This window comes from Dama dama, chromosome 29 (assembly GCF_033118175.1).
Source record: "Dama dama isolate Ldn47 chromosome 29, ASM3311817v1, whole genome shotgun sequence".
Taxonomy (NCBI): Eukaryota; Metazoa; Chordata; class Mammalia; order Artiodactyla; family Cervidae; genus Dama; species Dama dama.
Genome location: NC_083709.1, coordinates 19,742,561 through 19,759,193, shown reverse-complemented (window position 1 = coordinate 19,759,193; position 16,633 = coordinate 19,742,561). Strand labels below are relative to the sequence as shown.

At 45.8% G+C, this 16,633-nt stretch overlaps 1 protein-coding gene across 6 annotated transcripts in view; it reads right to left on the bottom strand.

The window, feature by feature from the left end:
• The window catches only part of ZNF395 (zinc finger protein 395), a 48,796-nt gene that overhangs the window by 11,025 nt on the left and 21,138 nt on the right, over positions 1–16,633 (bottom strand). For all 6 annotated transcript variants that reach the window (XM_061132912.1, XM_061132909.1, XM_061132908.1 and 3 more), the window contains exons 2-4: positions 8,097–8,343; positions 6,084–6,316; positions 2,721–2,830 (exon numbers count right to left, since the gene is read on the bottom strand). In XM_061132912.1, the coding sequence (XP_060988895.1) occupies positions 2,721–2,830; positions 6,084–6,316; positions 8,097–8,330 (577 nt within the window). In that variant the 5' untranslated portion in view covers positions 8,331–8,343. The remainder of the gene's footprint in view (positions 1–2,720; positions 2,831–6,083; positions 6,317–8,096; positions 8,344–16,633) is intronic.

Sequence of the window (16,633 nt, the reverse complement as noted above, 5' to 3'; positions counted from 1 at the left end):
CCCCATGGACTATAGCCCGCCAGGCTTCTCTGTCCGTGGGATTTTCGAGGCACGAATACTGGAGTGGATTGCCATTTCCTACTCCAGGGGATCTTCCTGACCCAGGTATTGAACCTGCATCTCCTGCATTGGCTAGTGGGCATTGGGAGGTGGATTCTTTATCACTGAACCACTACAGAAGCCCAATTTATACTAGAGGAGAACCTGAAATTTTGATACACAGAAATAGCAAGAAAAGGGGAAAAACCTGTGACGCATTCAGGTATGGTAGCCTTGTCCCCAAGCCTGAACTTCCACATGGGCAGTGGTCCACAAAGCCTCCTTACCCTGCATCCTGAGACCATCTACCACATCCCCTGTGGCCAGGATAAGCATCCCACTGCTTTCCTCTCTTCCTACTCCATATCCCAAACCACCTTCAGGCTAACCTAGACACCCAGCATTCCATGTTTCCAATGCAGGCTCTCCTTATTTAAGTCTCAGATGCCAGGAGAAGCCTGTCCAAACAGAATGGGTCAAATGAACTCTGCCCTCCCTGAACATCCCTGTCAAGTCTCAAAGCTATGACTTCCTGGAAATTGAGAGTTTATGACATCTACACATGAGGCTAAAAATAGGGTAGCCCTTCAGGAAAGAAATCAGGAGCAGCCAAGGATTCTCACTAGTCCACCAGGGAAATCTATCAGGGAGAGATGGGTGAAGGGGAGGAATGCTACATCTCGCATCAGAACAGAAGAGAACAGGCCAAACAGCAGGCCTGCCCCACAATACAGCAGTCTTCCAGGGAGGAATCACTCAAGCGGCTCAGTGCCAACACTGGCAAATGGGCACATAAGGACAAATATAAGACAAAGCTAAAAAGTGAAACTCATAAATTAACCTGTATCTTATAAGTGAAACAAAATGTTAGTCGCTCAGGCATGTCCGACTCTTTGCAACCCCATGGACTGTAGCCCACCAGGCTCCTCTGACCATGGGCTTCTCCAGGCAAAAATACTGGAGTGGGCTGCAATTTCTTGACCCAGGGGTCGAACTCAGGTCTCCTGCATTGCAGGCAGATTCTTTACCATCTGAGCCACTACGGAAGCTGCATATATCTTATAAGAGAAACATAAATCACTCCACCTTAGATCATACAATTTTCTAGGGCAGGGTCAACAGAGATTCTGTACCAGGAAAACAAAAGTGTTCCCTGGCCAATGCACCGTGAACCTCTAAGAAATCCTTGTAACGCCCTTGGCTCTCCACAGGCACACGCAGAGTCATCCTAACGATACAGACACCAAGAGGAATGGGTGGATTCTGCAAAAAGCAACCATGATCAGAGAGCAAGGTTCTGGTTGTTGTAAAGACCGCACCTTCCAGACTACGTCAACATAATTAGCTGCCAAGGGGGCCTTATCTTCCCACTTACTTCAATGGAAGATCAGAAATATGTTGTTATGGGAAAAACCTTTAACAGACAATAAAAAAATGTTTATCAAAGGGAACTTAAGATATCACAGCATCTTATCAGTTAGATGAGTATATGCTAGCGTTGGGGTGTGTGTGTGAACATATATGAATGGATTATACACACACACACACACACACACACACACACACACCCTGAGGGGAATTTCAATCAAAGATTTTCTTTCCCTTTATGATATTTTCCTGGATCTTCTTCCTGTTGACCAACCTCCCCAATCTCCTAAACTTGTAGAGTTTCCTGAGAACTTAAAACTGACTCTGTGGGACTTCCCTGGAGGTCTAGTAGCTAAGACTCCGAGTTCCCAATGCAAGGGGCTGAGGTTCAATTTCTGGTCAGGGAACTAGATTCCTCATGCCAGAACCAAGAGTTCCCATGCCACAGCTAAAACTCAGTATGACCAAATAAATGAAAAATTTTTAATTGACTCCTCTCCTCCTGTGTTGCTAGTGTGGGCCCCAGGTGTTCACGGAACAGGTGTGTGATGCTCTGCCCCTCAACTGGCGCTATCAGACTGCAACAGCTTCTTCTAGCAGTCTAGCCACTGATGACAAGCCTTGGGTGAAATAAGTAAATCTTATCACCTCCTTAAATTTATTTTCTAAGTAGGGAGATTACTTATGAGGGATGCTTTGTAAAGGCCACTTTCCACCTGATATGGTCAAAACTGACTCCATTATTTTCCTGTAAGCTTTTAGGAAGCTCACGATTCAGTTAGATCTCACCAACTTATTCCCTGGGAGTAAGTTAGGCCAGCCAGATAACAAATTGCAAAAAAAAAGTTCAGATTCACTATAAATCTTGTCAAAGTACTAATATCCAGCAACCCACCTTCCTCCCATATCACTCATAATGTATCTGGGGGGTTGTGCTAGCATTTTCTTTTAATTTATAAATTTGTTATGAAGTCTTCCTATTGGTTTGCATTAAGCAATTAGATTTATTTCAGACTTCAGATCGTTTCTTCCACACTAGTTTACGAGGCTGAATGAGGCACTCGGAAGGGGGCCATGAATCGGCTGAGGCCACGAGGGGATCATTTACAACTAAACGTTCCTCTACTGGCCTCGCCCAGCCTGAGTGCCTTGCTCGCTTACTCCCACGGAAGAACTTAGGTGGCCAGTGAGGTTCAGTCTCGCGCTCAACCATTGTCACAATGCACCAGGAAACTTCTCCCCAGAGGAGGAAACTGAGGAGAAAGAATGGAAGCCTCGGCCGCACCCAGAACCCATCTGGCCCTGCTCCTCACCAGAAAAGTTGGCCTCGCCCCCGGGAGGACTCTGTATGACCGGGCTGCAGGACAGGGACGTGAGCACCATGGCCGCCATCATCTCGTCCATTTCCACTGCATCCGACTTCCTGGATTCAGATGGGTGAGAGTCAGAGGTTACTTCCTGACACAGCAGGTCATGTGAGCATCTTACATTCCTGGAATGTCCCTTCTAGGCCCCTACTCCGATCAATCGGTGTGTGGTCAAGTAATAGAGTTAAATAAAGCATTCAGACCTCTCCTCATTCTTCATGAAAAGTACTCAGTTCTGAGTGTCATTGATAATACCAGTCAACCCCAGGGAAAGCAGGCTGGGCCCCATCCCACTGCTGACACCCAGAGGCAGCTCCATTCTCCGCGGAATTCACTTCCTAACTCTCACCCTACAGTTTAAAATCAGGAATTTTATTTGAGGGAAAGGATGACATGCCCAAGCAATGAAATAAAGCAAGGGCATAAGAGACACCTGGCTAGAATTCGAAAGCACTATAATTACCTTCCTTTTCTAGCTTTATATTTAAACTTTTAAGTATTTATTTGTTTATTTAATGTATTTGACTGTGCTGAGTCTTAGTTGCAGCACACACTATCTTCAACCTTAGCTGCAGCACTCGGGATCTAGTTCCCTGACCAGGGATCAAACTCAGACCCCCCTGAATTAGGAACACAGAGTCCTAGCCACTGGACCACCAGGAAGTCTCTGTATTTAGATTTAAGGGAGAACAATTCCACTCACAAGCTCCCTTCCCCTCCCCTCAATATTAGTGATGAGATAATATGACAGCTTCTGAATGTCAACAGAATCTGGCCACATAAGCCAATGAGCAAAAAATCTCCAGAAATACTAAAATAAATCTCCCAACAAATCTCAGTGCTTTATACAGCAGAGATCTATGACATCTTACACACAATTTTCTTAATCCACATGAAGTTACACTATTTGAAAATAAAATGAAAGCCATCAACAAGGTAATGCTAAAGTATGAAAAGTCAGTCTGAAATAAATTTCCAGGCGGCACTTCTATTTCAAAGGACTGTATTATACAATTTATTCTTTACAATTCAGATCCACTAAATTATACATGAGGCAGCTAAACCTAGACTAGTAATGTATTAGACATGTCAGCAGCCCCCTTTTTGAATGATTATTTGTATTTTTATTTCTATAGAATGAAAGATAAATTCTTTGCCAGTGTTCCACTGAATTCACAATCACAAATGTTATTTATTGCTCTGGTCTGGTCTCAAGACACAGAATGTACTGTCAATAACAGTAACATGCACAGACACACACAGATTGTGGGGGAGGGGAGTTCAGCTGCTTACACATCTGTATTGAAGAATCTCAGGGCTTCCCTAGTAGCTCAGCTGGTTCCTGCAATGCAGGAAACCTCAGTCCGATTCCTGGGTCAGGAAGATCCCCTGGAGAAGGGATTCTCTACCCACTTCAGAATTCTAGGGCTTCCCTGGTAGCTCAGACGCTAAAGAATCCCCCTGTAATATGGGAGACCTGGGTTTGACCCCTGGGTTGGGAAGATCCCCTGGAGGAGGGCATGGCAACCCACTCCAGTATTCTTGCCTGGAGAATCCCATGGACAAAGGAGTTTGGCAGGCTACACTCCACGGAGTCACAGAGTCAGACACAACTGAATGACTAGGCATAGCACAGCGTAGAAGAATCTCACTAGCAGATTTTCTTTTTTAATCTTAAAAGATCAGTGTGCACTGAGTATATAACACAGAGCTTCCCTGGGGGCTCAGACAGTAAAGAATCTGTCTGCAGTGTAGGAAACCCAGGTTCAATCCCTGGGTTGGAAAGATTTGCTGGAGAAGGGAATGGCTACCCACCCTAGTATTCTGGCCTGGAGAATCCCCATGGACAGAGGAGCCTGGTGGGCTACAGTCCAAGGGGTCACAGAGTTGGACATGCCTGAGCAACTAACACAATACAGTTTGTATTCTCAGAGGAAAAATTAATGTCATAAAATTCTAAAACAGGGACTTTCCTAATAGTCCAGTGGTTAAGACTCCACACTTTGAGTGCAGGGGGCAGGGGTTCAATCCCTGATTGGGGAACTAAGATCCCACATACTGTGCAGTGGGACAAAAAAATTAAAATAATTTTTTAAAACTTCTAAAGCAAAGTAAACATTTTTCATTCAAAATCAATGGTTTTAAATACCTAGCCGGGGCTCCGTAATCTCTTGACTGAGCCTACTGTCTGTTTTTGCCTGGTTTGAAAGTTAAGAATGACATGACTTTTTAAAAGTTTACTTATGTCTTTGTTTTTGGCTGTGCTGGACCTTCGTCGCTGTGTGTGGGCTTTCTCTAAGTTACAGCAAGCTCAGGGCTACTCCCTAGTTTGCAGGGTGCAGGCTTCTCACTGCGGTGACTTCTCTGGTTACAGAGCGAGCGCCCTAGGGCACTCGGGCTCAGTAGCTGTAGCTCTCAGGCTTCGCTGTGGCATCCTCCCAGACCAGGGATCGAACCTGTGTTCCTTGCATTGTCAGGTGGGTTCTGAACCACTGAACCATCAGGGAAGTCCCTGGCTTAACAATTTTTAAGTGGTTTTACAAATCAAAAGGAGGATATTATTTCTTGACATATGACACATGGAAATCACAAGAAATTGAAATTGGAGTGTCCATAAGTTTTATTGGAGCCCAACATGCCCGCCTGTTTAAGTTCTGTCTGCAGCTGATTTCTCAAGTTCACAGCCAAGCAGAGTAGCTGTGACAGAGACCCTGTGTCCCACAAAGCCTACGTAGTATTTACTATCTGGCCCATTCTGGATATGTTTGCTGCCTCCTGATCTAAGCCACTTTTTGCTCTCTCATCATGAAAAACTAAGAACTAATTTTAGTTTAAGCAGGAAAGGGAAAAAAACAGCCCTCAGCCAGATGAAGTTATATATATCACTCTTAACAGAGTTACCAGGGCTTCCCTGGTGGCTCAGCGGTAAAGAATCTACCTGCTAATGCAGGAGACTCAGGTTCGACCCCTGGGTTGGGAAGATTCAAAGGGAAATTGCAACCCACTCCAGTATTCTTGCCCAGAAAATCCCATAGACAGAGGAGCCTGGTGGGCTACAGCCCATGGAATCGCAAAATAGTCAGATAGGACTGAGCGACTAAAACAATAACAGATAGAGTTATGGGGAAGAAAAGATGCCCTTCTAGTTTTTTCCCAAAAGGATGCCCTCTCACTGCATCTCATCCGACTGGTATCTTCACCAGTAGACAGACATCTGGAGCACTACATTCCTTCCCCAACACAAGGCATCCCAAAGCCCCTACCTCAACACCCGCATATCTTTCAGAGCCAAGGTTCTCCCACACAAACCTCTTTGGGACATCAATGTTCCTGGACACAGGCCTGTAGGCTGGCGCCTGGGTCCCCTGCTCTGGAGGTGGCACCTGGGGGATGCGGCCTGGCGGCTCGGCCAGCCACACCTCCTCCGCTTTGCAGCAGATCTGTAACTTCTGGTCCAACAGCCAGACAGTCACCTTATCCTCTGCCCAGCTATGCCGCTCCACCAGTCCTGTGCACTCTTGACCCCCGTACCACACACAAACCTGGAGAGAGAAAGACAGCAACCAGTGGTCAGCACTTGGGAGTTCTCACTCCATGTGTTCTAGGTTCTGGGACCCAGGAGCTATCTGCCACAAACTGCATTCTCTGACTCATCTTTAGTTCACACATACGCTCCTGGGTACTTGCTTCCTACCTGAACATCCAGACCAGCCAAAGTGGATCAGTTCTTACTGAAACAAATCTTTATAAATTCTTTAGATGGAGAGTGCAAGAGCATCAATTTCTGAAACTTCTTTTTTTAAACGTGGAGTCTATATACAACTAAAGTTGCTATCATCTTAAAATAGACTTATGTTTTCTGTAATCTTCATGGTAACCACAAAGAAAAAACTCTTGTAGACATACAAAAGATAAAGAAATCAAAGCACAGGACTACCAAAAAAAAAAAAAATTCAAAAAGGAAGACAGCAAGAGAAGAAGAAAGGAACAAAGGAATTATAAAACAGGGAAAAAATTAACAAGATAGCAATACCAAGTCCTTACCTATCACTAATTACTTTAAATGTAAATGGATTAAATTTTCAAATCAAATGAATTTGGAAACTGTGTCCATCCTCCTCTGAGTTCTTAACCTGACTGTCCTCTAAAGTCCTATGTATCTGCTGGTTCCCAACTATTGCCTTGAATTGCTCACACCCTGCATTTTCCCCTTCAGAAAATCCTGAGTCTACCTGGAAGCAAGATGGTAGTGATGAAAATGCAGACTGACTGCTTTCAGAGGTGCCTAGCAGTTGGCAGGTCCCCCACCTCATGGGACAAGAGGTCTGGACCACACAAGTCTTGAAATAGAGGCAGAAGGTAGAGCCTCTATTATCAGCTCTTCGGAAGGCAATGAAAGAGAAGCCCACTCATCTGGATCTAGCGATGACATGAGGCCAAAAGGATCTAGTGATTGTGTTATCACAACACAGAGGAGCAGACACTGGAAAAGAGAATCCAAATGGCATTCCAACTAAACAGACACCTTCGTCTCTTGAAACATCTCAAGGTAATTCAATGCGGCAATCTTTGTTGTTGTTCAGTCGCTATGTTGTATCCAACTCTTCGCAACCCCATGGACGTCCCTGTCCTTCACCATCTCCTGGAGTTTGCTCAAACTCATATCCATTGAGTTGGTGATGCCATCCAACCATCTCATCCTCTGTCGTCCCTTTCTCCTCCTGCCCTCCGTCTTTCCCAGCATCAGGATCTTTTCCAGTGAGTTGGCTCTTCGCATCAAATGGCCAAAGTATTAGAAATTCAGCTTCAGGATCAGTCCTTCCAATGAGTATTCAGGGTTGAACTCCTTTAGGATTGACTGGTTCAGTCTCCTTGCAGTCCAAGGGACTCTCAAGAGTCTTCTCCAACACAATTCAAAGGCATCAATTCTTTGGCACTTAGCCTTCTTTATGGTCCAACTCTCACATCCATACATGACTGTGGGATGCAATCTTCTCTCTCTCATAAATCTGAGCCCCTTCCCCTTATTTTTGTAAAGTTGTAAACTGGGGCAGATTAAGAGAAACTGGGCTCTGGCCATGCTTTTCACTGAGGTTCTGAGTAGGCTTGAGCCCAGAACCGTCATGCAGGAGCCCTGGATCTGCTAAGAATGGCTCATTCTCTTGGGAAGCCTGCTGCCCAAGGGCTCAGATGGTTGCAGGGAAAAGGTCTGCAATCAAGTCAGTGCCCAGAGAGCTTCTAGCCTGTCATTTGGGACACCACTGGGCTGCTGAACCCCAGCATGGGGACAGCGGACACTTGCGTACTTGAGGATCAACCTACCTTCTGCCCGGGGTGAAAGGCCACCTGCTGGAGGCCCGAGGTGCCCGGAGCCTTGAGGACTTCCTTAGGCTGCTCCTGGCAGGATGCATCCTTGGAGGCAACAAAGGGCTGGGGAGCCGCCCCCTCCAGCAGCTCTGCCTGAGGCTCCGAGGGTGGGGCAGCCCCAGGTGGTCCCAACACCCGGGCTCCCAGAAGGGACCGCTTGCCGAGGCGCCGGGACAGGACGCTGGCCATGCTGTTGCCTTTCCTGGGGAGACAAAGGAGGCACAGGGTCCTTTATCCGGTATCTGGGGAATCAGGAAGATGCCCCCCCACACAGCCAGAGTCCATGAGTGTCCATGAAAAACGACGAGTCATTTTAAAATAATTTTTACAACGGTTTTCCTTCTACAAAAGCTAAACACCTGTTACGAGGAGGACATTGAGAACATCCTGATAAGCAGAAAAACAAATCACTCAAGAAGAGACTTCCCAGAGAAACACCCATGCTTCCTGGACAGTGTTCCAGGCTTTCTTCTACACAACGGTTTACATACTTGCATTTCTACAAAAAACAGCATCATAGCTTGGTAAACGGGGAATTTTCACTTATCCTGTGTCGGCTGTAGTGCATCATTAAATGTTATTCTACAAAAACTCTTCTGGGAGACACGGCTGTGTTTTCTTAGGCTGCTGCATCACTACTAATTTAACAAATCCCTTATCATTGTGCCTAATGGCTGTACCCTTGGGTTGTGTTACTGAAACTTATCTGTCCACAGCGAGCATCTTAGCCGCACCTCAGCATACACACCAAGGATCACTTTCCAGGTCAGGATCCTATTAAGATAGCGCAAAGTCAGAGCAGGGGCCTCCCCGAGTGGCTAGCAGTAAAAAATCCATCTGCCAATGCAGGAGACACGGGTTTGATCCCTGATCTGGAAAGATTCCCTGGAGAAGAAAATGGCAACCCACTCCAGTATTCTTGCCTGGAGAATCCCCATGGACAGAGGAGCCTGGAGGGCTACAGTCCATGGAGTCACAGAGTCAGACATGACATAACGACTGAACAACAACTAAGTTAGAAGAGAAGGGTGTCTGTCAGATACAGAATCCCACACGGAGCTGGCTTCAAAGCTGCAGACAGGTACAGAAATGAGCCACGGTAACGCTCCTTGTTTTACACGTAAGGAAACTAACCCTGGGAGCTTAAGAGACTTATTCATGGCGATAAAGGTTGTTGGTGTCAGATAAATGGGATCTGGTGTCCTGACTCCAAACCCAGATCTCCTCACTGCCTCCTACAGCTCGGGCCACTTGTGAATTCAGAGCTGATAGAAATGCACGACCACAGGCCTGACATGGACCAGAGGAAGACCACGCCAGGCCTCTGTACGGTCACCCCATGATGGGCAGGAGCTGCTCCACAAACCATACATATCATTTCTGCCTGCTCAAGGGTGTCAGCACACCCTCCGCGTATCATACTCCAGAAACCAGGGCGCTGGGCAGCCCTGTCCTCTGCATTTTATGGGGGAAGAGCTAGAAAGATGACAAGACCAGACGCTTGGTGTGACGCTCCTTTGGTCAAAATCCTAATGCCTGAGAGGTGGGTTCTAACCACCTGGCACTCCATAAGCCCCAGGGCAGGGGTGATTAAGGGGGAACCCCTTGACCTTCAGGTGCCCACACCATTCCAGAAAAGAGGAAGTCAATCTTCTAGGGCCTCGGAGAATCAAAATAGTCAACAAGGTTGCTCTTGGGAAATCCCACCCAGGCTCCACAGCCTGTCTGCTAATAATACAGTTACGAATGTGGAGGAGAAGGGTTTGGCACATTTTTATAAATGTTTTACTCAGAGCTTCACAGGCTAGAATCAGGGAGTATTGTATCTCCATCATGAATTCCCTAGAAAGCAAAGAAGAGGTAAGAAAAAGGTCAAAATCAGACCACCCTACAGAATTCTTCTCTAGGTATCTAGTGACTTTATATTCAGTAACACTCTATTGGAAAGCTTTGCTATGCATGTCATCAAAAGGAAGAAAAACATAAAGAGTAAATTCTTCACCACTATCAAAAAAAAAAAAAAAGGGTCCACTCAGTCACCTACTGTCATCTTCATGCATCAAGCCAGAAACAAGAACCTCTAACTCTCACTTTAAGCACTTCCCAGGTGGTGCTAGTGGTAAAGAACCTGCCTGCCAATGCAAGAGAAACAGGTTGGATCCCTGGATTGGGAAGCTCCCCTGGAGAAGTGAATGGCAACCCACTCCAGTATACTTGCCTGAAGAATCCCACGGACAAAGGAGTCTGGCAGGCTACAGTCCATGGGTTGCAGAGTCAGACATGACAGAGTGACTGAGCACTCAGGTGCATGCACATGCGTGTGCGAACACACACATACACACACACAAAGAGTTAGTCACTCAGCTGTGTCGGAATCTGTGTGATCCCATGGACAGTTGTCTAACAGGCTCCTCTGTCCACGGGATTTCCTAGGCAAGAATACTAGAGTGGGTTGCCATTCCCTTCTCCAGGGGGTCTTCCCGGCCCAGGGATGGAACCCAAGCCTCCTCGGTTGGTCGGCAGGTTCCCTGTCACTGAGCCCCCAGGGATGCCCATAACCCGCTGTTTAACGTCGCTGAGCTGTAAGCAAATCCACAGTGCCACTTAGAGACGTCAGATGGCAGCAACCATCCAGAGAAAGAAATAACCCTGCTCTTGACCAAAAAAAAAACACAAAAAACACAGTGGCCACCCCCACTTTCCACAGCAGGAAGTTTGAGGTTTCTACCACTGAACATGAAGAAAGGGTAGTATTTCCAAAATTCCTGGGCTTCCAGTCTTCAGACGGAGGCTAAAATATTTGGCTAACAGTCTCTGATGATGTTTTTTTTCCTAAGTCTTTTTTCTTTTTTTTAACGTAAAGAACACTTTTTATTTGGTTTGTGAAGCTGCACCTTCCAAAGCCTGCTGGATTTGCACAGCTGGTGAACATGCCCACTTCCGGCTTCTTTCCACATGCGTTCTCTGGCCTTTTTCCTTTGACTGGCCTGAATTCCACCCTGAAATACATTTTATGATTTGCTTTATTTCTAGTGCACTCAAATCTTAATTTTTAAAAGCAGAAGAGAAAGAAGGAAGGGAAACTGCCTTTATTAAATGCCCAATAGTATGAACTTTCACAAACTGTATCTAATTTAATCCTCAGAACAACTTAAGACAAACATATGGTCTTTTATTTCTGATGAGGAAACTGAGCCACTGCCAGCTTAGGTTGCCAAGGCAACACAACTATGAAAGGCAGTCCCAAGAGACTGAACTCTTGCCTTGTTGGTGTCAAAGGGCATGACACTGCCGTTAGTCCAGTAGGTATGACAGCTCTCAAAAGAAAACACTCAAGTTGCTTCTGACATACATGGTATTTTTTTCCCTATGTCAGTGAACCTCAATAGGAAAAAAATAAAGCAAAACCAAACAAAATCCAGCTCCCAATCCTGCAAGTTTCTGCATCCATCTCCTGTGCTTTTTTCTTTCCTTGAAAATCCCTTTTCCACTTGCACCTTAGCTTCCTACCTACAAAATAAAGGTCAATGCTTTCCTCTGATCTTGTTTAACAGTCCAGATCATTGTTGATCATTTAGTGGTTTGGGAAGAACTTTATACACATATTGCCCTCATGAGGGCGCAGAGAGATATGGAATCAATCCCAAAAGTTAAGGAAAATTTTAGCCAAATTTACACTGGGGATTGATAGCATGGAAGTGAAAAAATGTAGGCTGTGTGGGATGGCCAAGTGTGTTGACCAGCACTGAATCAGGAACACGGCTCAGGAGATAACACTATCCCTCAAGTCCTTCAGGAATTGAGAAGTGAACTCAAACACCTACAGAGGTGTGCCAGGCTTCCCAGGAGGCACTAGTGGTAAAGAACCCATCTGCCAATACAGGAGAGTAAGAGACACATGTCTGATCCCTAGGGTTGGGAAGATCCCCCGAAGGAGGGCATGGCAACCCATTCTGGAGAAATCTTGCCTGGAGAATCCCATGGACAGAGGAGCCTGGCGGGCTACGGTCCAAGAGTCAGATATGGCTGAAGTGACTTAGCACACACACACGCACAAAGGTCTGCCATGCGGCCAGGCAGAGGTGCAAGGTTAATACGGAATTTGCCAGGGACTTTTCAGGACTGCTTGTCACTTTATACCTTAGACTAAGGGTCCCAACTCTACCCCAGTATGTTTCTATCAATATAACCACTGCCTCCTTCAAATCTGCCTTCCCTGATCTCTACTTTCTACTCACTTCCCTATTAGTTCCTTTCTTCAGCGCTATAAACAGTCCATACAAGCCAGTCAGTCCCTAATTTGCCACAGGGTTCTGGTACCATAAAGAGAAATCAAGAAACATCTATTTCAGGGTAACAATAACAGTGTTTCGACAAGTAGGCAAATCCAACTTTACAATGTTACATTCTTGAGTTATGGAAGTCCTTGACTAAAACATAAACTCATGCTAAAAAAGACTTCCTGGCTCATGTAGAGGTTTAAGAGAACCTGCTTCTCTTTGCTTCTCACCCCCTCCACTGTCCCCGCCAGGGCGCGGTTGGCTACCGGAGAAGATGTATTTTGGTCCATGTCCAAAAGGGGTGAGCCCTTTTCTAAGCTCAGCAAACATCTTCTGATGTGCTAATAGCTCTTAATGAGGACATCTGCCATCAGTTTAGTAACTGGAACAGACAGAAGAAAACAAGCCCTCTCTGAGGTTCTAAGCTGCAAATTGCCATTTGACATGTGACTGTTGCCAGACAACCCCTCGTCTCAGCACATCCACGTGTGTGTGTGCACGCCCTCACGCACAATGGTTGCTCTCTTTAGCTTCCCGTGGCAACAAGCTATGATGTCACCGAGAAGCACTTGCAGGACAGAGGTCACAGTCAAACTGACTCATTACACAACCAAAGGGGTTTTTTTGGGTGGTGGGGGGGTTGTTTTGTTTTTCTGTTTGCTTTTGTCATTAAAGAGGGTGAGGCTTGGAGTAAGACTTCCATATGCCAAAGCGTGGAAGACTGCTGCTTCTCTAATGAACAATTTGGGGACCAAGGGGAGGGGCATCACTCCTCTGCTGAGATTCCCCACTAAACCTCAGCTTTCTATTTTATGACCTCCCCTGGGTAACCACTGCACAGAGCAATGATTTGAGTTTTTAGATCTTTGCCTAATATTTCGCATGTTGTTCTTAATTTGTTATCAGTGTTGCTATTATTTTCTTTTAAATCTGTAAAGTTTTCACTTAATGTCTTCCTTCCAATGTGACATTCTAAGCTCATATAAAGGTCAAAAATGCTGCAGCACACCACATCTTTTATTGCCTAATGGAATTCAGTGGAGAATAGGATAATTCATTGGTCCCAAACAATTCATTTTTCAGCAATCCTTGCCCAGGGGTGATCTCTGTTGAGAGATGTCTCATGCGTCCACAGCATCCTGATGATTATACGCAAATATGTCTGTGGTCCTCACCATCTGAACCTTCCTTGGCAAAAAGAAGCAAGTTGTCATACTTTGTCCTCACTGCCCAAATGCTACCTGGTTCTCAACCTTTATTTTCTTCTGGGTGCTTTCTCCAGGAAAAGTAAAAAGAAAGAAAAACACCTTACTTCATTGAGCATATATTGATTATTTCTTCCCAGAGGACTTTCTTCTCAGCCTGGTTTTGGACAGAAAAATCTCCAAGAGTAGCCAAGGGCCTATGCTAAAACATCTAGGTCTCTCAAGTTACACATCAGGCCCTGTGACACCATTTTTTAAATGTGTAGTGTGCATTTTAGGTTTTTCATGATATGAGCTTAAGATCATAGCACTGAGCATATTAGTAACTGATTCAATGCCAAGATTTCTAAATCAGCTGTTCAGAGAATGACCATTTGGATTCTCAAGTCATCTTAATCATTGTCTTCATCTGAAGGTTTTTAAAAACCGGATTATACTGTCTCAATGTATAACAGTTTAGACTGCTGGTAAAATTAAAATTAGGTGATCAGGATTGGCAGGGATCTTAAAGGCTGCCCATCTCCCCTTCAGGGCTGGATCTTCTCCACAGCATCTCCTGTAACTGAGTGCCCAGCCTTCCCATCGTTGAGTAATAGAAGTAACAGCAAAATGGAAGGGGAAAATTAGGGCCCCACATAGCAGTGCTATTTTCATATCCCAGCATATGGGCTGCAGAAACAGGTCACCTGATCTGCTTACCCTGAATTTTCTCCAGCAAACAATAAATGACCCCGATCCACAAATACTTTTGTTGGTCTGACTGCAAAAGAGCCATTCTAGTCAAGTAAAAGAGACCATTCTGTTTATGCTGCCCACAGGGAAGGAAAGGGTTTTCACAGTTCAGCCCAGGAACAACTGTACTTCCTCTTCCTTCACACCTACCTCCTCATCTGCTTACAAAACCAGCAGTGCCCTTTATTCACGGCTCTGTCATGCATGCACTACTCTGCGTGAAACACAGGGCTCGGGGACCTGAAACTCCAAGGGGCTCCATCTCCCCAAGACAGCAAGCCCCTGCTTATCCCATTACATGCATGATTTTGAACAGATGTTGCTATTCCCATAGGAAAAGAAAGCCCCAGATTAAAAAATTATATGTTGTGCACTTCCCTGGTGGTCCAGTGGTTAAGAAGCCACCTGCCAACGCAGGAGACATGGGTTCGATCCCTGGTCTGGGAAGATTCCACACGTCATGGAGCAACGAAGCCCATGCGTCACAACCGCTAAAGCCCACGCATCAACAGCCTGTGCTCCACGATGAGAAGCCACCTCAAGGAGAAGCCCTTACGTAGCAACCAAGAAACAGCGCAGCCAAAAATAAATCAGTAAAAATGTTAAAAATAAAATACAGTTAAAAAAATAATGTGTTGTGAGAAATAAGACCTACTACTCACCCTAAAATGATAGGCAGATGTAAAAAGTAAGGGTAGCATTTTAGCATTTAGACTCGGTTCTAAGAAAGTACAGTAAGTCCCCTATATACAAACAAGTTCCAAAAGAGTGTTCGTTAAGTCCAACATATTCCTAAGTCTAACAAAGTTAGCCTAGGTATCCAGCTAACACAATCAGTTATATAGTGCTGTACTGTGATAGGTTTATGATTTTTTTTTTTTTGGTTTATGATATTTTTCACACAAATAGTACATAAAAAACAAACACTCACCAAAAAAAAAATTATTTTTAATCTTACAGTACCTTGAAAAGTCACTAGTACAAGAGCTAGCACTTAACAGTACCAGGTACATCACCGCTGCTTTTACACTTGCTTTCGGATGTGTGCATGCTAAATCGCTTCAGTCACGTCAGACTCTGTGCAACCCCATGGACTATAGCCTGCAAGATTCCTCTGTCCATGGGGTTCTCCAGGCAAGAATACTGGAGTGAGTTGCCATGCCCTCCTCCAGGGCATCTTCCTGACCCAGGGATCAAACCCAAGTCTCTTATGTCTCTTGCATTGGCAGGCTGGTTCTTTACCAGTAGCATCACCAGGGAAGCCCCGCTTTGGGACATCCTGGGGTTCAAATAAATATACTGTACTCTGTAAAGTACACAAAAGTCAACCACTTGTAGAGGACACGGGCACGTGACAAGGCATGCCAGACACGTGAACTCATTAATAAGGTGAAACATGAGAATACACGTTCACATCTTTGAAAGTTCGCATCTTGAAGGTTCGTGTGTAGGGGACTTATGCAGTGTGTTCTTGAAAACAGGTAGAGCATGCTGTCTAAGGAAGCAGGGATAAGCAGAAGCACGCCTACAAACGTGCCGGGCGAGGTGGAGGGCTGGGCCAGCACTGTTTTCCTCCCTGCGCGGGGCACGCACGCACGTGTGTGCATGTGGGGGCCTGCACTGTGGTTAAACCTGATTCGGCTGGACCAAAACTATGTGAGAGTTCCCGCAGGAGGCAGGGAGATGCCTGACTGCTGACTCGGCAGTCTAGCCAGAGCCGGCGGGCAGGGGGAGGCGGGGAGAACCGGCCTCAGAGCACCGACAGTTCCCTCCAGCAGTTTGCAGGGAAAGCTTCCCACCTGCACATTAACCCAAACCACCCAGGAACGTCTGAATGGCACTCGGGTTTCCATGTACTTTGATACACACATCTGGGGGCTTCCCTTTTTCCCTGACCTCCCAGCAACTCAAGGAAACATGGAGGGACAATTTAATCCCAATTTTATAGCTGAGAAAACTGAGGCTCCTCCAGAAGGCCACTGCTTTGCTGACCTACTCAGCTGGGATGCCTGCAGCTTTTCCTAGCTCATCCCTGGACTCGCTCTCTCTTCCCTGAAACTGGAGACCCTGAAGCAGGACAGGGGCTCAGATGGAAGGGCTTGGGAGTTCCCTGGGGCCTTCGCCTTGCCTTGTCTGATCCTCACAAAGCTGTGAGGAAGGAAGTGTGAGCTTCATTGGGAAGAAGGGATCTATCAGAGGCACTTGTGTGTATGCATGCTCAGTCACTCAGCTGTGTCAGAGTCTTTGCGACCCCTTGGACTTGCCCGCCAGGCTC